Source organism: Coptis chinensis, chromosome 2 (genome assembly GCF_015680905.1).
Source record: "Coptis chinensis isolate HL-2020 chromosome 2, ASM1568090v1, whole genome shotgun sequence".
Taxonomy (NCBI): domain Eukaryota; kingdom Viridiplantae; phylum Streptophyta; class Magnoliopsida; order Ranunculales; family Ranunculaceae; genus Coptis; species Coptis chinensis.
Window position 1 is genome coordinate 64323361 of NC_141457.1, and position 26615 is coordinate 64349975.

General features: G+C 38.1%; 1 protein-coding gene across 1 annotated transcript; it reads right to left on the reverse strand.

Moving 5' to 3' along the window:
• Positions 1-505: 505 nt before the first annotated feature.
• On the reverse strand, positions 506-6100 carry LOC147517144 (ATP-dependent caseinolytic (Clp) protease/crotonase family protein). The gene is made up of 9 exons (XM_086589524.1): positions 5761-6100; positions 5576-5677; positions 5359-5481; positions 4641-4700; positions 3519-3615; positions 3356-3429; positions 1387-1440; positions 1209-1292; positions 506-921 (listed from the first exon to the last, which is right to left on the reverse strand). The coding sequence occupies exons 1-9, from the start codon at positions 6007-6009 to the stop codon at positions 826-828; spliced, it is 939 nt and encodes a 312-aa protein (XP_086445650.1). The 5' UTR covers positions 6010-6100; the 3' UTR covers positions 506-825.
• Between the last annotated feature and the right edge of the window lie 20515 nt (positions 6101-26615).

Genomic DNA, 26615 nt, shown 5'->3' on the forward strand with positions numbered 1-26615 from the left:
CAGCCCGAACTGTGGCCGGGCCTGTTATTCTTAAACCTATCATGTCTGGGCCTATATTTAAAGGAAGCACTTGGAAGTTTAACATATCCATATCCAATAAGTAATACATATCATGATCCATTAACTAATCCATATCCATATCTATTAACTAATACATATCCATATCTAATAACTAATACATATCAATTAACTAATCCATTGTTTTTTAGAATTTGTTTTTTTTTATCCCATGCGTACATTTGAAATAATGAAATAATGCGTAGTTTTGTTTTTTGTTTTAGCATAACACATGAAAAGACAATTTTAATTTATATTAAATTAGAGAGCAGGCCAAATTCAGGGTTAGTTTGGTAAGAAGGCAAGTAATTATTTTTCAAATAGAGACTATTTTAAAAACTTTGCTGATGTGGCTCACTATGAGCATATTGGGAGAAACGGATATTAATATAGGTAGGATTGGGTTTAACAACAGTGAATTGCTCACCCATAGTGACTAGAACCAACATTAGATCCCATGACCAAATTCATCTAAAGAAAATCATAGAAGTCTTCTAATTCTTCTATAAGAAGTACAAGATTAAGAAAGAAAAAACAACTACATCATCTGCTTTTCTTTTTGTAATAATCACAGAAACACCATTATATTGGTAGTACATCTCAAAAAACTTCCATTCTACATACACTGACTAACCATGCAATTCAAACGATATACGCATCCAAGGGCTGCATATGAGCCTAATCAACAATTTCCACGTACATTGATAGCCTTCAGTGTTGCAGAAGTCAAACTTGGCAATAGCATAGGGGCATTTTATTTGGGGATTATTAGATTGCGTCAGCAACTTTAATACCGGCTTTCTTGTCCCACTCTTCGGGTGAAGCAGCATCGGCCATAATCTTTTCTTGACCCCGCCATAGAATCTAAATCCAGTGTCCAACACAATTTGGTTAGTGTAGCTATTAAAGAGTAGGTGCGAATAGACCATAATATATATATGCATGTAGAATTATATGGGTTAGTTAGGGATGACCCCCCTTTTTAAAAAATACCCAGTTCCAAGATCCAATGGCTATGAGATGATTTTTTTTTTCATTCTTTGGAGGGGGGGGTTGGGGTTAATGGTGTATCCCTTAATTTTTTGAAAAAAGAGGGTCATCCCTAACTAACCCAAGCTATGCTTGTAAATAAATAAAGAAACAGAATGCACCTTGTCAATAACGCCGAAATTCTTAGCTTGAGTTGCGTCCATATAATATGGCCTCTTCATCACAGTAGCAACTTTCTCAAAAGACTAACAGATAAGATAAACCAAATCAGGAATCTTAAAATCCCTCAACCACAACATATACAATAAAGCCACTCTAAACTATATGTTGTGCACTCACATTTCCAGTGTGCCTCGCGAGGAGTTTAACAAGTGCATCCCGATTTGTTACAACCTGCAAAGTAGACATAATCTCAAAAATCTTGCATATATTAGCATAGATATGGTCTTCCCCGATATTAAAAATACTTTCAATCAGGGATTCATGTATGGTGGGAGCTACAGATGGGCACTTGTCTAATTGTCATTCAGAATAGCTCCAAGGACGTCTAAATTTCTTACCAAGTTGGCAGGAAGTTTAAGGGTAGTAGAAGTAATATAATTCAGTAATCACGGTTCTTCTTTCCCTTGAATTGCATTAATATCACATCAGACACGGAACAGTATAATCTAAATAGCATCTGACAACTATGAAACAATTATATGAAAAACTAAGCTAAGAAACATAGCTTTTAAAAATGTCGAAGCACATTAAATAATTAAATCTATTGATTTTATAGCCAAGTTGACAGAGTACCTTATAAAAGGGAAATTTGGGTTTCTCCCATGTCTCCTGAATGTATGAAATTATTTTTTTAAGGTACAATAGATCCCTATTTGTTTAGAACTTACACGACTAGAGTTAATTAGTATACAAAAGAAACACGGATGGAAAAATGATGATGCTCATGTAGAAATAACTTTGAAATTACAAAAGTGGAGCAGCTTGCCATCTCTATTGAGTTGTTATTCTTACCTTTCACATTGTAACCATATCAATAGACAATCACTAATATGTCAAAGATAATAAGGATGATATTTGTCCAAAAACAATCTCCCTGTGGAGATCAACATGGCCAAAATAGTCCATTAAACTATTTCTTACTTATCCAATAACATGTTCAAGTTTCCAGTAGTACCAAAAATCCCAAGACTCTTCAGTTTCAAGGGAAAATAGTTTTCAACAGTATCTTTAGCGCAAATCAGCCCTCAACTCATGCTTCCATCCCTTGACTCATGCTTTGTGCTCCATAAAGTTGGTTGTTATCATTTATCATGTCATTCTTAACTTAAAGATACCAAATTATCCCACCCAAAACTTTCCTAGGCTTATGTTGAAAAAGTAACCAAAAACAAATACTTGCCTTCATTTTACCAAGTCTATTACCATGGTGTATCTACATTATTCTACAATCTTTCCCACGGCCAAGGAACATTCCCAACTTCAATGATCTATCATATCACCTTCAACTTGATCAAATGTCAAATGTGTCAATCACACTGAAATCTTTGGCATAGAATGCTAGGCAAATATTGCATTTGTAAAAAGCCCACCATTCAATTTGACTGAATTGTAACAATAACATAGTAACATCACTTCTAACATAGTACATGAAAACATCCTCCCATTTTTATGAATAATATAACCATATGATATCCAAAGTGGTCACACTTACACCCCCAAGGTATTTCTTTTCTCATTTCAATCTCATTTGCAGGAAGCCATTTTCAGGTTGTGATAAGATTTGATACTGAGTAGACAGTAGGCATGTTCATTGATAATATCTAAATAGTTCCATATTACGGAGCTATACTGATCAATGAGTTATATGTTATTGATATACACTTACTCGAAAAATATAGGGTAATATAATCTAAAGAACCGTAGACATGAGTAAACACAAGTAAATTTCAAAAAATCTATGTTCAAAACAAGATCCTCCACTAAGGGTCATCCTTTACCAGCCGCTCTGTAACTAGTTTTCACTGTGAAGAGGACGCCTTTCTTATAGATCAAATATTCATTTCCATTTCCGAGTAAGTCTTGCTATATAATATCATTCAAACAAACGAAAGTAGATGTGCTAATGCAGCCAAAAAGGATTAAAGTTGACAAGGTGAAATTTCATGAACAACTAATAACTGGTTAAATCCATATAGAAGATGTACAATGCAATATTTAAAATTAAAAATATACCATACTTCCTTGTGATCGTCTGCAAAAGAAAGTAAACCTGAAACAAATTTAGATATAAAAGAATAGTACCAACCTCTTTAGCACGAATAAGGACATCACTAGCTGGCATTAATCCAGATGATGGGAGACGAGGTTGTTGGATCATGGCTGAAACAAATTCAGATAAACGTTGGTCCTTGACTTGACATCATTGTTATGAAAAAGGCATTGGAGATTAACATGTAATAAGAACAAACCTTTTGCATGGGGCATCATAAATCGTCTTCCCTTCTTCCCGGCAGCAAGTAAAAGACATGCTTGACCTACGGCAGCCCCAACTCCAACTGTCTGTATCTGCATATCCAGAAGCAATCCACATGAAGATAGAACCTAATAAAAATGAGTTATAGATACAGTATCGATATCCACGCAATTAAGTGATTTTGGATAAGAATCTAGATACTGTATTCAGATAAACTATTTTTTAAATATTTTGTAGCTAAGTGTGAGTGTTCGTTTATAGGGGGAGACCTGTTTGAACTCATCTGGACTTATTTATTCTTTGCATGTACTTGCAGGCCTTTTCGGACTACTGTGCTTAATTAATGAAATATCACCCTTATTTATTTTCTAGCTAAGTGGCAGTGTTTTTAATATAGGGGGAAGACTTGTTCAGATCACTTTGGACTCATCTGGATGTGTTCTTCTTCTTTACACTTTACTTGTAGGTTTTCTCGACCTACTTCGCACAATTAATGATATTTCACCTTTATTGAGTAAAAACAGAACCGCTTTGGGTCCTTGAGCTGTAGTCAACAATTAGGAACATGTGCAAAAGGATTTGGGTCCTTGAGCTGATAAGGTAAAAGGAACAAACAATTTTAATTCCTGCCAAAAGAATCTCTAACATACGTCAAAATCGCTGATAGAAGCTGTCAAGTTCTGTTAGAAAGAAAAGTAGGTTTGGGTGGTCAGCAGGACGATCAGTCTAAGAGTATTTAACACGCATGCGCTCTGCTAATGCCATCGCGTTTTTTTTTTTTTTTTGCAAAATATATAATTCAGTGACACAAGTAAATTTGGTACTTTAAATGTCATTCGAAAATGGCATCTGTGTTCTTATCCCATTTGAAGTGATTCTCAAGATTACATAAACAGAGATTATTTTGTTAAAAGAAAAGAAAAAGAAAAAGAGGGGTACATTATTTATCAGTTGCTTCAAGATGACAAAGAATCGACATGCCTATATGCAAAAAGTTATTTAAAGTGTTCAACTATGCACAATTTGAACTGTATGTATAACTGGAAAACAAAATCACTCAGATCAGTACAAGATACAACAATCCCAAGGAAACAAGGAGAGTCAGATAGGAAAGTACATCATTTTTCAGCTGCATCATCGCATCATATATAGCAAACCCCTCTGACTCCATTCCAACCTGAAAAATAAGCATTTTGAAGCATAATAGCATTAGAGCTACAATTGTACTCTATAACATGAACAACAGTGTTTTCTTGCTCTATGATAACCAACTCCTTAAACACCTCCACATTTACAAATAAACAAAACGGGGAAAAAAGGCCTTTTCAATTTCAACATATATACGATGAGTACAACATGGAGCATGATTCATGTTACATGTTGGATGATAGATATGTGAATCTTCAATGTGTTTGGAAAGAACAGATGAACTTCAAAGTTTGTGGACGAAATAAAAAAAAAAAAAAAAATCATCAAATAAGTTGTATAGCCATGGCAAATATCATCAAAGTTTACAAAAATATCATGATATAATATGTCAACATTCACGATAAATTAAGAAGTTTGCAACTTGGAACAATACCACAACCATCCCTGACTGAGCTTTTCCAAATGGGCGGATAAGATATATATTGTCAAAGTTTATATCAGATAAAAAACAGGAAAATGTAATTAAGAGAAGTAGAGAAGCTTTATATGACAAAGATGTACACATGACAGACACAAAAAATATCACAGGCTTATGGAGGGATGGACTAAAAGCTAAAATCAGCAGTTGTGATGTATCATTTATTAGAGGCATATTCAGAAAGAAGGAAGTGTGATTAGACACCTACTGTTTCACCATCGTCACGAGTTGTTCCAGTGGAACTGATATAAAGATAAATTGATTCTTTTGGATCCATATATTGCAGGTAAAGTAGCTCTGCGATCACGAGCTCTGTGACAGCTGGAACTAACTGTGAAACATATCGTAAGTGTGAAGATGGAAGAATAAAACAATATGAATTGGCTAATGCAGAAAAATATTATTGTAAGATGCTAAACAGTTACCGGCATGCCAATGTAAACGATTCTTCCATGGAGAAGCAGCGATGGCAAATCCGGAGGAGGCTTCCTTGGTCTATGTTCATTGTAGGAAACAGAACGCTCAGCCTGAACTCAAGACAAAACAAATTTTAGAGGATAAAATTGCAAAACATTAAAGAAATAAAAAAAAAAATAATAATAATGAGAACCTGAGCAGGAGATGCCATGAGCTGGGGAGAGTCAAAGAGGTCAAGATAAGGAGGGGTATCTGAATTAGAGGAAGGTTTAAGGTCAGGATTAGAAGAAGCAACTGATGCTAATCTTGAAAGAAATGGGTCTTTTGGGTTTAAAGGAGGCATTGGGATTTTAGCTGCTGCACATTTAATACTTCTTCTGAAAATAGTTTTATTTGGGTAATAATTAGATGAAGCTATGGGTACTTGCAGACAACTAGCCATTTCCTTCTCTTTAAAACTCTTCTTCCTCTTCTTCTCTCTTTTACTACAGTATGTGTGGCTTTTACTCTAATCTCTAATTTTGTGTTTCAGGGATGTGTTCTTGTATATTAGACTGGGCTTTTATTCATGGCCCATCTAAAGCTTGACTTTCTTTGTCGTCGAAACATCACTTTTAAGCCCGATCCAGTTAAAGCCTAAAATTGAACTCGCACAACAGTTTTCAAGTGGTATGCTCTCTCAAGTCTGAGAACCTGTGATACTACCATACCAGGACTTGCGTGTGTTAGCTAGCAAACCTTTATTAGTTTGGGTTTGACAATGTACATATAAGCTCCTAAGAGCAAGTCCAATGGGGAGTGCTAAATCTGGCTTGCTAGTAGGGTGCAAACTCGGCAAGTTCGCAAATTTAGCAAGCCAACTAACTTGTTCCAATGAGACTTTTTAGCATGTTTAGCACCGGTTCGTTCGTTCGTCTGTTGAGTAAGTTATAAACTGACGACACAATTTTCTGCGATTGGTTGAGTAAGTTATAAACCAACGACACAATTTTTACCTTCTGTTGAGTCCAGACACTATAGATTTGTTGTGTTATTGGACACCAACAGACGGCACAATTCCTGCTATCTGTTGTGCAAGTTTAAAAACAAACAAACGGTACAATTTCTATCGTCTGCACACAATTTAAATAATAGATGACATAAATTGTGTCATATACTCATATGTCTCCCATAACGCCCGTACAGGACTTGCTCCAAGATACATGTTTTAGTTTTGGATGAAGAAATTGCAAAAAGTATTTCTTTTATTGGCAAGCCTGTTTTAAATGAGAATATTTTTTGATGCTGCGGGATTCAAGCCCCAGACTGCTGGTATCATCACCCAAAGGTTTTACCGACTTTACTAGTCGGCACCATATGGTAGTAGATCATATTCACAAAAAACTAGGTTTTAACTAATTTTGTAGGTGAAGTTCTGAGTTATTTTAGATTAAGTATTTATTTTAAGGTCCTTTTAAGAGCCGCATTGTATATCTCCAATCATTTGAAAGAGTAGAAGAAGACCATAATTAGGTCAATTGCATAATGATATTGTCATATACGAACTTCGATTTGCTAATGAGCTAAGGGTGTGTTTGGAAGTTTTCCTTTGGAATTGGAATTGAAAACATAATTCCATGACTTACAATTTCAAGTAGTTAAAATTTCTCAAATTGGAATTCCTATGTTTGGTTGCACAAAGAAATTCATTTTCAAATTCCACAGAATCTCAAATCAGCTGTGTGGCCACTCAAATTTTCCAAACTAAAGTTGAAATATTAAAAAAAAAATGTACTCTAAACCAATAGGTATACAAACCAAATTTATTATAAACTTTATTTTGAATAATAGTACGTTAAACCTTTTCTTAATAGTAGTATTCTAAACATTGAGATGCATCATCAACCATTCTTTCTTAAAATCATCCGGAAGCCCAAAAAAAAAAAAAATCATTCGGAAGCCCATAAAAGACTTGTTCCTTATTCTTATCAACTGCAAGCAAATCAACAACTCGGAGTGTTAGAGAACGATCAAAATCCAAAACTTTATTAACTTCTTGGCATAACTGGTTCACATCATATCATATCAACAGTGGGAAGACGTGCACGTGAGTTGGTCTCTACCATACACTTCAATGTATCAGTCATGGAAGTCACAATTGTGGCAATGACATCACCTGTGCGAACCTTTTTATTTGACGATTGTTTCTCATCCAAACCTCGTTTCAATTGCTTGTCACTTCCTTCATTTTCTCCATTAATGTCCTCATGGCCATCATTCTTATTGTTGCCATTGTTTTCAACTTCTTTTCTTGCTTTATCAAGTTCTCCGCCAGTGTTAGCACCAACTCCTTTTGCATTATTCTTCCCAACAATAATTGCTAACTCATCATAGTTTGTGAGAGGCTTATACCTGAACCCTTTGGCATCAGGATGCGATTGCAAATTATTAATTTAACCAATATTTAAGAAGAAACACCTTAAAAAATACATGAAAATACAAATTTATATTACAAAAAAAATTACCTTAACATAGTTCTCCCAAACATCATCCCCCACGACAATCATCTTGCAATTGTCATCCCACCTGAATCTTGTCTTGAAGCTCGGTCGCGATATTAAAATTCTTAGTCCAAGTCTGTCACAGCCCGAATTTCTAAACAATTATAAAGTGAATATTTGAAATATAAATATCTCAAACATCGCTATGTTCAATTGTCTAAAAACCCAGACTATGTCGAGGTGGATACAACACATGCCAAAATCGAAAACTCACCTCATAAAGAATCAGCTTAATAACAAAAATCTCCAAAATTTCTCTTATTATCACTTTATTAAAAGACTATCTTCCATCCAAAGACCATCAAAACAAACTCTTAGAATAAAAGGTCTTCAACATCGTATTCTCATTCCATGATGAATATGAAACTACGTTATTACATACTTCTAAAAAAAACAGACCTAATAAAATAAACTCCCGGACTGCTCCAGAAACAAATCCAAATCAAACGCCGCGGTTCCACTGCCTTCCACCTATGTTCCCAAGAACACACTCACGTTGTCAAAACAAAGCAAACATGGGTCAACAAAATAGAATTTGCTGGTATGAGTAGACCAACCACATATAAACATTTCCAATCTTTACTTATCCAACTAACACTTTAAATATATCATAATATAATAATTCTCAGCTTGGAAGATGATAAAACACTGAATTTATACGTTTATTGGTTTTAGTTACTTAAGTCCGAAGTCCACAGTCCGAAGTCCGAAGTCTGAAGACTAAAGTCCAAAGTCCAAAGTCCGTATAGTCGTTCGTTTAGTCAAGTTACCTTACTCACATGGGTTTGGTAGGATAGGTCGAGTAAGGGATTGTCCAAACCTTAGGGCTCGGCAAGGTTCACAACTGGAATTACAACTTTTAGTGAGTAGGATTTTAGGTTTTTAGTTGGTTTAATTAATTTAATGGAAATGTAAATAATGTAAATTACTAACGATGATTTCGATGTGAATAAACAAAGATAGAGAAACAGGGAGAGGGTTAATCATGCTCATGTAAGAATTATTTTTTAACAGTTTATATTACCACATCACTACAGCTCTAATTCGTCTCGAGTTCATAGACAAATCCGAGACGACGTCGAGTATTGATCCCTAGCAAAATGCCCACATCTCTAAGCCGCATCGCGCTAGCATAATAAGTTGAACTAATATTTCATCTCTGGAATATCATTTCAGCTCCTGGCTCGATTCTACATCAGCTGGACAAATTAGAGAGCTGTTGGACACAAAAGAGTCGCGCGCGAGATATTTTGGGTCTCTCGCGAGACTGTTCTGGGGCATTAGCACTCCAAATTTGTACAGTCTTAGTCATTTTGGGACCGGATGTATAATCTACACCTAATTCATAAATAGTGATTCTAGAATATTAAAGAGTCAATCCGGATTTTCACACGAGCAGCATAACCCTCCCCCTGAGGGGGGGGGGGGATTAGCTCATGGTCATTGGAAGAATAATTAAACTTGTTGTATACATTAAATAAATAAATGCAGGACAGAAATTAAACTGGAAAAGAAATGACTTTCATTAAGAAGAAAATAACTTACAGTATTAAGCTGCTGAAATAAAAGGGACATAATTTAAATGCTGAAATGAAACTAATTGACTGCTAAGCGGAGGCTAAAGCATGAAAATGCTGAAGGCCTAATGAAGACTTCATATATATAGGCTGGATAGCTTGAGAAGGATTAATTGGTTTTGTCTTTTAGTAAATTTAGACGTTCAAAACTTTGATTTTACCTTGTTTAATTTGGTTGGTTTGTTTGTTTGTTTGTTTGTTTTTTTTTTTTTTTGTATTTAAAGTTTTGTCTTTTAGTCAATTTCAATTCAAACCACCTTCTTTGAATTGGTACGTGTCTTCCCCATTGCAAGGTGGCACAAATTTGTGACCATCACTTGCCACCTGCCTATGCTGACTCGTCATGTCTTTTGGGCCCGCAGAGTCGGTCCACTTAGTGTGTCTAGTGGCGGCGCTGATTTTGGCGTTTTTACAACTTTCTGTCTTTGCGTAGGGTTCGTCGCCCTGGTTGCTCTTGCAATTCACTAGCGAACGTCGGCATCTAGATTTATCAGATGTAAGCTTCGGAAGTTTGCTGCTTCTTTATATGTGGACCCGTTCTGCACTGGTTTTGTTATTTTGGAAACTTCAGCTCTAGTCAGGCTTTGTGGGGCTTCACTGGGGTTGAGTGGGAAACTTCAAATATTCAGGTATTCTCGTACTTCGATGCATGTTTTATCATTATATTTATGTTAACTGCGGAAACTTGCAAAAGTACGAAATTATAATTATTACATGATTATTAAACACATAATTGATCAAAATACTATGTCTCTCGGGGTTTAATATTACAGTTTTGGGTGCTTATCACACCACCCCCAAATAGCACTTTGCTTGTCCTCAAGCAAAGAAGAGACATTAAAATGATAAGTGGTAAAAAATGTGTCGTCCTAAGCTAAATCTCATTTCGCAGAGTGCGGTTGCATTGACCGTATGCAGCAAGGCCTTGAACCACTAGGAGTTCCCTAGTGGACGAGTTATAGCCTCGTGAGAGTTTTCCAAAGAAGATACTCACAAACTTCGTTTATACTACAACGACTCAGTAACGAGGGCCTGTTTCCTGAAATAACCTTAGGCATCTAGACATCTCACTAGCAAGAGAAACAAGGATTTAATTCCTTTGAAATTCAAGTTAATATATATACAATAATCAAAACATCTACGTATGAACATGCATGCAGTGATCTTATAATGAAATGTACGAGCAGGGCCGTTTCTGGATCCTTTGGATAGCGTCCTTAAGTAAGTTCTCACAGGTATGTGTTGGAACACAATTTCTCTCTTATTTTTCCACTCAAGTTTGCTATCTCCAGTGTGCAGTGGGCACACGTTTCCTCACATACTCAATGACAATCAGAGGAGCCGAGGTCGAGAAGTCACAACTACTACTTATTATCACACTATCCTACTCCTAATTGAGCTAGATGTCTTTATTAGGTGTTATGGGGCTTAGGAGGTAGTGTAGAAGAAAATGGAATAGAAAATTCAAAAAATGATAAGTATGAGAGAATAAGGTCTTCGAGATATTTATACTAGAGAAATCTTTATTTTCTTTCCTGCTTCTAACATGGGTTTCCATACTTGGATTTTTCAAGCTTTTGTATTCCCTTTTGATTTGATTTTTGGGGGGAATTCTAACTTTGATATTTCTTTTGATTTTTGGAAACATATTTCTATTTCTATTTTATTTTATTATTATTATTATTATTTTCTTTTCTTCTGAAACAAGTAACTGAATTTGATTTGTGACAAGGTTTTTCTCTTCATTTTTCTGCACTTCATCCTATTTCTCATACTCATTATCTAGGTAGGCTTATTTATTTGTGGTTAATAGATGGGTAATGAATTTTTGGTGAAATAGAAATGGTTAATGAAAGGTTCAGTTAAGCCTTAGCCAATTTTTTTTTTTTTTTTTTTTTTTTTTTTTGTGTGAATTTTTGGCCATATCGATCCAAAGAAGGCCTAAATTCTACGCCTAGGATTTGGGTAGTGATCAAGTAAGTAAAAACGTGAAACTCTTTTATTCGAAAACTACTCCTCTGTGTCATTAACTCACATATCACACATTTTGAGGCTTTTTTATTAGATTCTTATAGGATATAGAAACTAAGTTGTCTAACCGTGAGTCTCAGAAACTTACTGCTGTGTACATTTAATGATAGTCAGTACATGAATGCTCATGAAAAGATGTAAAAACTATTGCATACGTAGTAAATTAAGTTTCTAAGAACAAGTCCTAATTCTAATGTTAGGGTGAGATTTCTAAATATTTTTCATCACAGAAAAGGAAACGAGAATTTGTCACTAAATACGTTATTTAGACATAAGGTAAACTATATATACAACTATGCATGCTTAATTTTTTGCAAAAGGTTCTCACCACCCCCAAACAGTCGGACACTGTGTCCTCAAAGTGTTAAGGGAAAGAAAGAGTATACCTGAGAGGCTTTGAGCAAAAATATAGCTGACCTCTTCCACATAAATTTATTGTAACACACTATATATTATACATCATAAAAGTGAAAGTACACTGTTAGATTGGCACACTGTTAGGTTATTTATTTATCTCACATGAAATCATAAAACAAATATGTACATGCATCAACTCACATTTCCCCAACCTTGAACTGGGGGATAGTCCATCCTTGCCTCGTCCCTATAGAAATGTCATTCTTTTGCATCACGCCAATCTATCATAGCTCTCCAGACTTCGCTCCATTTCTTCTTCTTTGCAGTGTCCAGATGAGCTATCATTTTATCATCATTAGGGAAGGAATGCACTTTCTTTAGATACCTTGCAGGGCATCGCCATGTCCGAAATTGCAAGGAACGAATGATCTTGTTGGTTGGACACATAGAGTCGACTTTTACCCAGTCTTGAAAGGTGGCCGCAAACTGTGGGAAGTATGTCCTCACTATCCTACATGCTGTGACTGGCAAGGTGATATAGTGTTGCCGAAAAGACCGAGCCTTCTTTAGGTTCTCAATTACTAGGTCTGTGATGTCGAAGGAGGTATGTTGCTGGGCTAGTGCATGGAACGTCTTATAAGCTGACTTTGATGCAGTGAAAAAATGCCAATCCCCCATGATGTTCAGAAGAATAAATAACATGGCAGTTCCAATATTCATGGTCATACTGGCAAGTGGAATAGTAAAGTCTGGCCATCGGCCAGATATGGCACGTTCCCTGACCTGGGCAAGGCCATCGCCATAACGGGCGACAAATTTTTCCCAAGAATAGTCGTTAAAGTTGTTTTCTACCATGTATTGGATGGGGATGTCTGGCTGAAAAGGAGGAAGGTTTAGAGCCATAGCAACTGTTGGCTCGTAAAAAGAGTGTCGGGTGTTACCAATACGGATTGTAAATCCGTTCAAAGGGAAACCATGTACAACAGGTAGATCTTTCATATGATCGTAAAAATAAGTTGCCAAACCTGGGGAGTATGTCTGCTCCGGGTGTATAATAAGAGAGTTCCAACCGACTCGAGTGGTGTAGTCTCTGAAAAGATGTCCATAAGCAGAAGAATTCAGCAACGAATGGAAAGATTGTTCTGGAATCATCTTTGGAGCCTCCATTGCAGAAGATGTGTGAAGAAAGATGCTACATGTTAGACAAAGATAAACAATTATTAGAATATGATGAGAATAATTAAGAAAAAACAAATTACCATAGGGAAATTTCACTATATTTAAAAAAAACTAAAAAGAAAATGACAAAGAATATAAAATTGCAAAATTTAAATTGTGTCATGGACCCAAGTAACGGCAAGGATCCTTTTGTGAAAGGAATCCATTTATAAGATCTTTGATGCCGTCAATTCTGGCAACAGCTCGTTGGATAATTTCACTCTGTGTCTGGTAAATCTCAGCGTGGTTCTCCATTATGAGAGTGTGATTTGCCGAGAACAGGTTATGACTGTGCAAGAATTGTGCTTGTTCCTCTTCCTGCATTATCCACAGGTCGTGAAATTCAAGGAGACTGGTGATGATAATGTTTTGACGTTTGTATAATATCATCAGTCCTTGTGGAATTAAACGAAGGCCTTCCATAGGATTAAATACATTGCTTAATGCATTTTCAGTGAAGATGTTGTCAGCGGAACAAGTTTCTTCGGTTTCTGTACTGACATGGTTCTTTACAACGTCGGGATTCCAGAAACCGTTCCTGCAAACTAAGTGAATGGTAAGAATGTTAGTTGTTCTGAGAGGTGTATTAGGAGAAGTACTAGAAAAACCCCAACGTATCATGATAAGTGTCACAATGGTTGGCAAATGATGAGCCTTTTTTCCCGCACGTCGCGATAGCGTTCGGATAAATTTAATAATGCAAAAATCATTGCGGTTAGTCCGCAAGACCCATAGTAGATGGAGGAGGGCTTTGTTATTTCGAAGTCTTAGACGCGTGCGAGCACATTATGAGCCAGCCATTGGATCACAGATAATTGGTTCTTTTGCAAGGATCGCTGATAAACAACACGATTTTTCCGGTTGTATTCACCGTGAAGGATAGTTGCAAACATCAGATGTCTGATATTGTCGAATGGTGAATCCTGAAGATGTATCCCTTGGTTTGTAATGGGAATTTGAAGTACCTTGGAGATAATTTTCATAGTCAATTCACGCTCGCATCCGTTTGCACGGACAAAGAATTGCCCGTTTTGGAAATAACTGTGTTTATAGAACAACAGGACCAATTCTCTGGAAAAAAAATGCATGTTTATGATGTAAAAGAGGGTACCATCCTCGACGTAAAATTTTTGTGTCAAAAAATAGATGAAAAAGACCGTTTTGGAAATTTTCCATAAAATTTTGCTCGAGCACGAAAATTCGAGTGAGGACCATTAAAGATGGAGGGGTCAAGAAAAATTTTAGTGGAAAAGGGGAAGTTGGTATTTAGGGTGTCTATCATTGTTATAAATAGGCACCAATCTGAAGATGTAGAAAATACGGATCGAGGTGTCACAGGGTAGTTAGACCACGTGTATTTTCTAAAATATGGCGCAAAGTGTGAATGAGAAGAATGGGGCATGTGACTACAAGGAGTGCCATTTTTTTTATTTATTTTTTATTTTTTATTTTTGGAAAAGAAATAGCATAAGTAGAAGGGAAAGGAAGATGTAAATATATTAATACAATAAGATGTAAGAACGTACAGAGGATTGGAAACACATCATAAGGATACGTGAACTAAAATACAAACCTAAATATTATATAGAACTATATGCCACATTAACAACATTACTATAATAAAACAACCGAGCATGAAGACTTAAGTAGCATATTCAATCTGCTGCTGCTCAAACTTTTCTAATGCATCCATGAATCTTGAAACTTGGAGTGATCTAAAAACGTTTTTTTAGAATAAAAAGTGGAGAGGGGAGAAAGTGAAAGGAGTGAAATGTGAAGAATGTATTGAACTTATTTATAGAAGAAAATTGAGCCATTTTCTGACCGTTTTTAGATGCGATTTCATGACCGTTTTCTGACCGTTTTTAGGATGCGATTTCATTACCGTTTTCTGACCGTTTTTCAAAACGTTGGTTTACGGTAAAATTTTGCCGTTAATTGTGACGTTAAAAATATATGTATATATTTTTATATATCTATATATATTTTTATTACTAATATTATTATATATGGTTCTACCTATATAATATTGGAGATGACTAAAATATCAAGGCGTAAATTTTTAGGAAATAACAGACTATTAAGTTGGAAATGCAAGTACGTAAATCAAATATCTGACATAAATATTATACAAGACCGGAAAAATAAAATGGGTATTGATGGTCCTCAGGGGCTGCAGAAGAAGAACCAAGAGTCCTGCGACGTTGTGCAGTACGAGCTCCCGTGGAGGTTAACTGCTCCTGGATATCACCCAGAGTATCCATCACCTGAGCCTGAAACTGATGTTGGTTCGCCATGAGCATGCGCTGGAACTGGTTCTACCGAGTAGTCATATGGTCCTGAAATGCAGTCATGGAAGCTCGCATTTCCTGCTGGAATTCGCCCATGCTGTCTGTCAGTGACTCGTGGCGAGTGGTCATATCCGTCCTTAACTCGCCCAAGGTATGTTTCATCGATACCTGGCGAGTGTACATGTCTCTCATGCCACTGTTCATAGCATGCAAGGCATCCATAGGGTGACTCATCTTACTCATAGCAGTCTCATCAAAATAGGGTGAGTGAGATGGGCCTACGTTAGCGTGCTCAGCAGCCATTGGTGTTGTGGGTTCCCAAGGGGTCAGTATGCATTTCTTGAAGACAAGCATATTCTCATATTGTGGTATGGGGAGTAGCGGGGTGGCAGACAGAAAACCCAAATTAATCATAACTTGCGTTACAAGAACGGCAAGAGGGGCTGACCTAAGAGTGGCATGTGTAATAATATCAAAAAGAAAGGTAACTATGCAGAAGTTACCCTTTCGCTCCTGGAGGATCCAGAGAAGGTGGAGGAAGGTCTTGTTGATGTCCGAGGGCTTCAAGGTGCCAATGACGTTCAGTCCCAGCCATTGAGTCACCGCCAACTGGTTCCGTCGCACCGAGCACTAATACGCGCATTTCCCATCTATGTTGTACTCTCCCTCGATTAGCGTGTCGAGCATTAGGTCATAAGTCCGTGGGTACACGGACCGCTTTCGAAGTCAAGACGCGTGGTCGACCCGAGGAAATGCCCGATCTCGAGATCAAAACAGTGTGACTTCGTGGGCGACACCCCTCGATGGTAACTCCAAAATGGTCGCCATTAAAGCTCCCATTGTCGTAGAATTTCATCACCAAATCCTTGGAATAAAGCCCGCCATTAGCATATAACAAGTACTCCCATCCTCTAGAGTGAATTTCATTATCAAAGAATGGAGCAAACATCCCATTTTCAACAAATTTCCAAAAATTCTCCACACAAATTCGCTGTTTCCGCCATCACCGGGTCTTAGGGAGAGGTTGGCTATTGATTTATGATGAGGGGGAGAAATGGGACTTGCTGACCGAAGGGAATTGGGGTCGGAGTTGTAGGAGTCTCGCGAGACACCGATATAATAACGTGGGCCTGTCTCGTGCGAGACTTAATTGAGAGGGGACAAGATCCGGAAATTTGGGAAGACGAAGTGTGTGATGGTGACGCGTGTGGTTGGGTTTAAAGGGCCCGAGATTTCGAGATTTGGTTGGGCCAAAATATTTTCCCAAGCCCAAATCAAGCATAAAGCCCGATTTAAGCCTAAAAAATCTAAACGCTCACACATGACTCGTTTGGACTCCGAATTGGATGAATGAGATATCGAAATGATCGGCACGAAAAATGCTATCCAATTATCCAAGTCATTCTCAAAGGTCACAAATGTTTTATTTATATACAAGGGAGATTATGTGAAACACACTGGATGTCCAGAAGAGTCATCATCTAAATTTATAGGCAACTGTCATGTCGGCTATGGAGTGAACCTAATCCAGCCAGATTGTGGCTTTACCTTTATGTATTATGGGGTTAGGGGCAGGATGGTACCATCCTGAACCGTGCGCGCTACGGTCTAATAATATTGCCCTTATTACATACGGCTATCCTCAAACCGCTCCAAAGGGAACTCAAAGTAACCAATTCTAGGGGTTGGTCTGGTGGAATCCATTGCCCATTTGTGTTCCAAGTATGTAACATCCGAGGTTGAACACGAATCTCTATGTGTACAACTTAAAGCATGGGGAATTTGTTAACAATATATACATATCTACAAAGTGAGTCTTTTAATGTCAGATTCTCAAGACATGTGTTAGTCTTTTAACGTCAGATTCTCAAGATGATTCCCAACCCGTGGCAGAAATGGTGTGGCGGCGAAAATTATCCTGCGCAGCTGGTGTCAGACAAAAGTATACCTTAAACTAGCTAATATCGGATAGGAAGTCAAGACCTTGACAGAAGGGTGTTTGGCAATGCATACCCCACCCTTTTCTTCGCGCGCGTCGTTTACGAGCAAAAGTACTACGACCATTCCCTATTCGTGATGAGTGAGACTTACACCAAATGATTAGCTGAAGTTCGCGAGGTAGAGAATAGAAAAGGGAAGAATAGAAAAGGGAAGAGAAGGAAGGAAGTGAAATTTTAGGCACCTATCGTTTACCGACAGGCACGTTTGCTCGTGTTGCAGAAGACATTTATACTCAGTTCTGAAATAGAGTTTCCGTGGACTAAGGTTCCGCCAGCAACCACAACCACACACTTCAAAGAACTTTTGAGATCATAAAATAGAAGATGGCCCGGCTACCAAAATGGTGTACCCTCTATAGAAACAAGATTGAGTACACCAAACGAAACATCTAGTCTATGTAGACCGGATCTTGAAGAAGAGTCTGTTCAACATCTGGGGAGCGTAATTTGTGGTAATGTTTTAGGCGTTGTCCATTGACTTGAAATTCGCTGTTATCTTGTGGATTAAGCAAAGAGATTGCTCCATAATGTGTCACAGCTAACACAATGAAAGGACCAGACCATCGTGTTTTCAATTTACCAGGAAAAATGTGTAATATGGAGTTGTACAGTAAAACCTTTTGGCCAATTTTAAAATCCTTACGCAAAATATGCTTGTCGTGCACTCTTTTCATATTAGCTTTGTTGGATTTTGAGAGATCATAAACATCACTCCGAATCTCCTCAAGCTCATTTAATTGCAGTTTTCGCTTCTTGTCTGCCTCGTTGAAATTGTAATTGAGGCTTTTGATGGCCCAAAGGGCACGATGCTAAAGTTCAACTAGCAGATGACAAGGTTTTCCAAAAACAATGCGGAAAGGAGACATCCCTATAGGTGTCTTAAATGCTGTTCGGTATTCCCACAAGGCATCCGATAAGCGGAGAGACCAGTCTTTTCTTGATGGATTGACAGTTTTCTCCAGAATGGACTTTATCTCTCTGTTGGAGACTTCCACTTGGCCACTCGTTTGTGGGTGATATGAAGTAGCAACTTTGTGAGTAACTCTATATTTCTTCATTAAAAACCCAAAAATTTTATTACAAAAATGTGTACCCCCATCACTGATGATAGCCTTGGGGACACCAAAACGAGAGAAAATGTTTTCTTTTACAAATTTCACGACAGTCTTATGGTCATTTGAGCAACATGCGAGTGCCTCAATCCATTTGGACACATAGTCCACAGCGACTAGAATCTAGAGAAAACTTTGAGAAATCGGGAAGGGTCCCATAAAATCAATGCCCCAAACATCAAAAATTTCCACAATCGAGATAGGATTTAGGGGCATCATATTACGTTTTGTAATTCGACCTAGGTGCTGACAATGAATGCAGGCTATGCAATGTTCATGTGCATCGCGAAAAAGGGTAGGCCAGTAAAAACCACATTGTAAAACCTTGGCCACAGTTTTCTTTCCACTGAAATGACCTCCGCAAGATTGTTCATGGCAAAAGGATAATACGTCGGTGTGCTCCCAGTCGGGAATGCAGCGATGAATGAGTTGGTCAGAACAATACTTAAAGAGGTAGGGTCATCCCGAAATAATATTTTTACATGGATAAGAACTTTTACGATCGGGACGTGACCAAGAGGAAGGAACTTCCTCAGTAACTAGGTAGTTAACGATATCAGCGTACCATAGAGATGAGAAAATAGAGTACAAATATTCGTCTGGGAAGAAATCACAGATGGCTCTAGAATCACTATCAATGTCACCAACCAGCCTTGATAAATGGTCGGCCACGACATTTTCGGTTCCTTTCTTGTCTTTGATTTCCAGGGTGAATTCTTGCAAGAGAAGGATCCAGCGGAACAATCGCTGTTTCGCGTCGTTTTTCGCGAGTAAGTACCGAAGTGCGGCATGGTCAGTATATACGATGGTGGATGATCCAACTAGGTAAGAGAGAAACTTATCCAAAGCATAAACAACAGCTAGGAACTCTTTCTCAGTTGTTGTGTAATTGCGTTGAGCGTCATTAAGAGTTTTACTAGCGTAGTAAATGACAATGGGTTTGTCATCACGTCGTTGGCTTAGTACAGCGCCAATAGCAAAGTCGCTAGCGTCACACATCAGTTCGAATGGTTGAGACCAATCAGGGGGTTGAATGATAAGAGCGATAGTCAGGGCGGTTTTTAGAGTTTCAAAAGCTTGTTTGCAATTGTAATTGAAGTCGAATAACGCATCCTTAAGCAGGAAATTGGTTAAGGGTCGAGCAACCTTAGAAAAATCCTGAATGAATCTCCTGTAAAACCCAGCGTTTCCTAAAAAGGCACGGATATCACGAACTGTACGTGGGAAAGATAGCGAAGCAATTTTAACAATTTTAGCTTTATCAACCTCTATCCCATCTTTTGAAACAATATGACCTAGAACAAGTCCTTTGGTAACCATGAAATGAAACTTCTCCCAATTAAGTACCAGATTTTTCTCTTCGCAACGCGTCAACACCTTAGAAAGGTTGGATAGGCATTCGTCAAAGGAATTTCTATAAATGGAAAAGTCGTCCATGAAGACTTCCATATAATGTTCCACCATATCATTGAAAATGTGGAGCATGCAGCGTTGGAAGGTGCCCGGGGCATTGCAAAGACTAAAAGGCATTCGTCTGTATGCAAAGGTTCTAAAGGGACATGTGAAAGTTGTCTTTTCTTGATCGGCGAGATCGATGACAATTTGGAAGTAGCCGGAATAGCTATCAAGAAAGCAGTAGTAAGCATGACCGGCTAAACGTTCTAGCATCTGGTCAATGAATGGGAGATGGAAGTGATCTTTACGCGTCCTGGCATTAAGTTTGCGATAGTCAATGCAAATTCTCCATTTTAATGGAATGTGAGTGGAAATGCATTCACCATTTTTATTCTCTACAACTTGAATGCCGAACTTTTTAAGAACAACGTGGACATGACTAACCTAGTCACTATCAGAGATAGGGTATATGATACCCGCGTCAAGTAAATGTAAAACTTCCTCTCTCACCACCTCTTTCATGGCGGGATTAAGGCGATGTTGCGGTTCTCACGATATCTTTGAGCCGTCATCGAGATGTATACGATGCGTGCATACGCTAGGGTTTATTCTCTTGATATCATCTAAGGACCACCCGATAGCGGAGCGGTGTTCACGAATGACACGAATCAAACGTGCTTCTTCGCCGGGTAGTTAACCGAGCAGAAATTATTATAGGGTGACTACCATCGGGATCGAGATGCACGTACTTCAAATCAGAGGGTAGAGGTTTTAAATCTGGAGTTGGAGGATTGGGGATTAAGGATTCGTGAGCGACCGTCTCTTCAATGGAAAAGATCGAGTCCAGTTCTTCTGGATCAGTTAGTATCGTAGTAGTAGGATCAAATAGTGGTACTGACTCTAATAATACGTGGACGTCCTTGATGTAAGAGTCATCGTCAAACTCAGGATTATCAAAAGAAAGAAATTGGTGTACCTCGTCTTCGGGAAAAGAGTTTGTGAAATAATCGTGTGCCAGACTATCAACCAAGCTAATCTCACCCTCCATTATAGGATCGGGAAATTGTTTCATTAATTTGAACATGTTGAGTTCGACAGAAAGGTTCCCGAAAGACAACGTCATCGAACCATCCCGACAATTTATGAGAGCGTTAGCAGTTGCAAGAAATGGACGTCCCAAGATGATAGGAATGGAATCACATTCCACTTTGGTATCTAGAATGACAAAATCGACGGGGTAGTAAAAATCTTGGACCTTGACTATGACATTTTCTACTATGCCCTTTGGGTACTTGATGGAGCGATCCGTGAGTTGTAGAGTCATATTAGTAAGTTTTAATTCATGAAGACCTAACTGCTTAAATAAGTAGTAGGGAAGTAGGTTAACACTTGCGCCTAGGTCTAAAAGTGCAGTAGCGGTATACTTGTCGCCCAACGTGCATGGTACAATTGGTCAACCTGGGTCTTTGTATTTAACCACACCATTGGTAGTAGTAATCGAGGGAAACTGCTGAGTGAGGAATGCTTGTTGAGGAATATTCGTACGTTGTTTGGTGGTGCACATGTCCTTAAAAAACTTGGCATGCTTGGGCAAATGCTTAAGTGCATCTAGAAAAGGTAAGTTTATGGTCAAATTTTTGAAGGTTTCACGGATCACATCGAAATGTTCGTCACGTTTGTTCTTTGCCAAACGGGCAGGGAATGGAGATTTTGGGCGGAATCGCGCATAAGGATCAGTGGCGTCTTTTCTTAGGGACGTGGGTGTAGATTTGGAAGGAACAACTTCGTCCGTTATAGGTTGTGAGGTAGGAGTTGGAAGAACGTTAGCCATGGCTTCTGTCGATTCTTCGTCTGGCATACGTATGTTATTGTCGATGGTTCAGCTAGAACGAAGAGTGGTAATGGCATTTACCTCACCCTGGCTTGCATTACTAAATCCTGGTGCATTGTTGAGTTCAAAGGCGTGTTTGTAGCTTAGGGTTTGAACCGCTTGGCCAGGAACACGCCTTTTAACTTTTATCTTGTGCTAACAACCCAAGAGACCGGATAGATGCTAAGATTTGATTATGTTGATTCATGTAAGTCGAAAAAGGTTCAAATTGTTTTATCGGCAGCAATGATTGTACCAAAGATGGAAGCGGTAGGAACAAGTTTACGGTTATTGCTTACAGGTTGATTTTGGTAGCCATATCCTTGATTAACGGGAACAAGGTTGCGGTTGTTTTGGTACCCTATATTTGCGTTGTTGGGAAAATTATTTTGCCCTTGCTGAAATTGTGGAGGATTTCCTTGACGGTAGGAATTGTAGTTCACGAGTGGTCGTGCAGAAGCGTTGTTGACACTCGGAAGAGCTTGTTGTTGGGCAGGGGGTGCCCAAGCCAAATTCGGATGTTGTCGCCAAGGTGCATTGGGGATGTTAAAAGTACAAGCCTCTTCAGAAGATTGGGGAGGGTACTCATATACCAAGGGGCAGTAAGAATCGGTGTGCTCCGGACTTAAACAAAGAGGACATGGGGAAGCCTTGACAGCCATGACCTATTTGGGTTTTTAATCATTTACTTGAATCGAAAGAGCATCGACCTTTTTGTTTAGGGACTCGATCAAGGTTTTTAATTCCGGATCGGGTTTGACCTTGAACATAGATGTAACCTTGGTAGGAGTGTCTTTAGAAGATCTGGAAGAATCAGTGTTTCCCCAATGTGTGCTTCGTGAAGCCTGTTTCTCAAGGAAAGTGTATGCTTCAGTAGCGCCTTTGTCCATAAAACAACTGCCGCTCATGATATCTAATGTTTCCTTTTGATGGTCAGAGAAACCATTAAAGAATGAACGGACTAATACAGCGGTGTCGAGTTGATGATGGGGACATTCGAGAAGTAGATCAGTAAATTTGCTCCAGGCTTCCGAAAAGGATTCCTGGGGATGTTGGCGAAAGAATTGAATCTTTTGAAGCATTTATGTAGTTTTCTTCTGAGTATAGAATTTTATCATGAATACTTGTACGAGTTTGGCCCATGTGTCAATGGATTGCGGCGCTTGTCCGGCAAACCAAACTGAAGCTTTATCAGCTAAGGTGAAGGGAAACAACCTAAGCAAGACTTGTTTGTTGGTAACGGTCGGATGGCGGAAAGTGGTGACTACTTGTTGTATCCAACGAAGATGATTGTATGGTTTTTCATGGTCTAAACCATGGTAAACAGGTAACAAACCGAAAATGTTTGGCTGAATGCGAAAATCACCTACAATCGCATCGAGTTTAATGCAGGAAGCAGGTCCTTCCTGTAAGGCATTATAGAAATCCGAAAGGGGTGTCTCGACTGTGGGATTTTCCTCGGCCATAATTAAAGGAGATAATGGCAACGGAAATGTTTGACGAGGTTGGTTTACGGAGGAGGAACTATGTCTAGGAGATAGCATAAGCAGTTGTTTATTGTATTTCCACCGCTGATATGTAAGTTCTAATTCCTTATGTTTACCAGACCATAGTCTCATACAAATACAAATTTTAATTCAAGGCTTCATAAGGAACGACTTATGATTGGAGGTTTTAGAATTAAGGGAGGAGGGAGGTGAAGCACGTCTTCCGAATCAAGCCGCTAACTTGGCGAGCAGTAAGCTAGGACAACGATGAATATTCCAAAGAGCTGTGTCACCTGATAGAATTGAGGGAGGTTGTTCGTGCTAGCACGTTCCTTAATTAGGCAACCTCAATTTTTTTTCAAGTTTCTTAGGCACTGATGGAATAGGATGATGATTTATGATGGTGTAATATGCGGGGTGTTATTAAGATGATTAAGATGAAATTTTAATTATTAGGATTTTTTAATTTTTATAGTTTTATATATTTATTTTTATTTTTTTTAATTTTTAGTTTACGCAATTAATGTATTATGGAGACGTGATTACGAAACATACAATTAAAAACGATGGATGTCAATATAGAAACTAAACATACAATTAACACATGCTAGTTTTACACAGGAAGTCTACATATGCAAATCTATGTGAATAGAAATGTGTCCTACGCATGCAATAATCTATAGCAATCGATACGTGCAACTTAAATGTGAGCTAGGGGAATGTCGAGAACGAACTCATACAAATGAATATCGCGTACGTGAATTAATGTAACATACACATACAAAAATATTCTAAGCAGGTGGTTTGAAACTACACATACATCCAAATATATTTGAATCATAATTATTGTGCTAACGTGAAGATGTAATGACGAACCACATTTATATGCAAAGAGTTCTCATGCCAACACACAAACATGCAAGATAAAACAGGTTATAGCAACAACCAAATAATATCATCGACAAAGTTTGAGGAGTTTAAGAATTTGAAACATGGCGTCCCGCGATTCCTCGTACACGATCGAACTAACTCCCGAGCTCGTGAACTTACTGGATAAACTGGACAAGAGAGTCCAAAAGAGTACTGAAAGAGAAAGTGGCATGTACCTGAAAATCGGAGTGTTGATACTCCAGGTTAGTCTCGCACGCTACTAATATAGTCTTGTCCGAGACTCTTTTGTCAGTTCAATGCTTCAAGTTTCTACGGAATAGTTAGACTATGCTAATAAAAATAAATAAGACTTGGTTCATAGATATCTGTTAGTAGAAAAAGTTGGGGCAATAAGGTACGTAACACGTTAGTATTACAAAAGAAATGGAAATTAAAAAGATGAGGAGGTTGGGGAGGGTGGGTTTTTATGTTTGATGTATTCCAATTATTACGTTAAATGTCTAGAGTCCTTCGGTGAGCAGTGGCGCCATTTGATAAAACGCTGAATTTATACGTTTATTAGTTTTAGTTACTTAAGTCCGAAGTCCACAGTCCGAAGTCCGAAGACCAAAGTCCAAAGTCCAAAGTCCGTATAGTCGTTCGTTTAGCCAAGTTACCTTACTCACATGGGTTTGGTAGGATAGGTCGAGTAAGAGATCGTCCAAACCTTAGGGCTCGGCAAGGTTCACAACTGGAATTACAACTTTTAGTAAGTAAGATTTTAGGTTTTTAGTTGGTTTAATTAATTTAACAGAAATGTAAATAATGTAAATTACTAACGATGATTTCGATGTGAATAAAAAAAGATAGAGAAACAGGGAGAGGGTTAATCATGCTCATGCAAGAATCATTTTTTAACAGTTTATATTACCACATCACTACAGCTCTAATTCGTCTCGAGTTCATAGACAAATCCGAGACGACGTTGAGTATTGATCCCTAGCGAAATACCCACATCTCTAAGCCGCATCGCGCTAGCATAAGAAGTTGAACTAATATTTCATCTCTGGAATATCATTTCAGCTTCTGGCTCGATTCTACATCAGCTGGACAAATTGGAGAGTCATTGGACACAAAAAAAGAGTTCTTGGCGCTGAGACATTTTAGGTCTCTCGCGAGACTGTTCTGGGGCATCAGCACTCCAAATTTGTACAGTCTCAGTCATTTTGGGACTGGATGTATAATCTATACCTAATTCCTAAGTAGTGATTCTAGAATATTAAATAGTCAATCCGGATTTTCACGAAAGCAAGAGAACCCCCCCACGAGGGGGATTAGCTCATGGTCATTGGAAGAATAATTAAACTTGTTGTATACATTAAATAAATAAATGTAGAACAGAAATTAAACTGGAAAAGAAATGACTTTCATTAAGAAGAAAATGACTTACAGTATTAAGCTGCTGAAATAAAATGGACAGAATTTAAATGCTGAAATGAAACTAACTGACTGCTAAGCGGAGGCTAAAGCATGAAAATGTTAAAGGCCGAATAATGAAGACACCTCATATATATAGGCTGGATGGCTGGAGAAGGATTAATTGGTTTTGTCTTTTAGTAAATTTAGACGTTCAAAACTTTGAAAATCAAAGTTTTGTCTTTACCTTGTTTAATTTGGTTTGTTTGTTTGTTTGTTTGTTTGTTTGTTTGTTTTTTTTTTTTTTTTTTTTTTCCTGTATTTAAGGTTTTGTCTTTTAGTCAATTTCAAGTCAAACCACCTTCTTTGAATTGGTAAGTGTCTTTCCCATTGCAAGGTGGCACAAATTTGTGACCATCACTTGCCACCTGCCTATGCTGACTCGTCATGCCTTTTGGGCCCGCAGAGTTGGTCCACTTAGTGTGTCTAGTGGCGGCGCTGATTTTGGCGTTTTTACAACTTTCTGTCTTTGCGTAGGGTTCGTCGCCCTGGTCGCTCTGGCAGTTCACTAGCCAACGTCGGCATCTAGATTTATCAGATGTAAGCTTCGGAAGTTTGTTGCTTCTTTATATATGGACCCGTTCTGCACTGGTTTTGTTCTTTTTGAAGCTTCGGCTCTAGTCAGGCTTTGTTGGGCTTCACTGGGGTTGAGTGGGAAACTTCAAATATTTCGGTATTCCCGTACTTTGATGCATGTTTTATCATTATATTCATGTTAACTGCGGAAACCTGCAAAAGTACGAAATTATAATTATTACATGATTATTAAACACATAATTGATCAAAATGCTATGTCGCTCAGGGTTTAATATTACAGTTTTGGG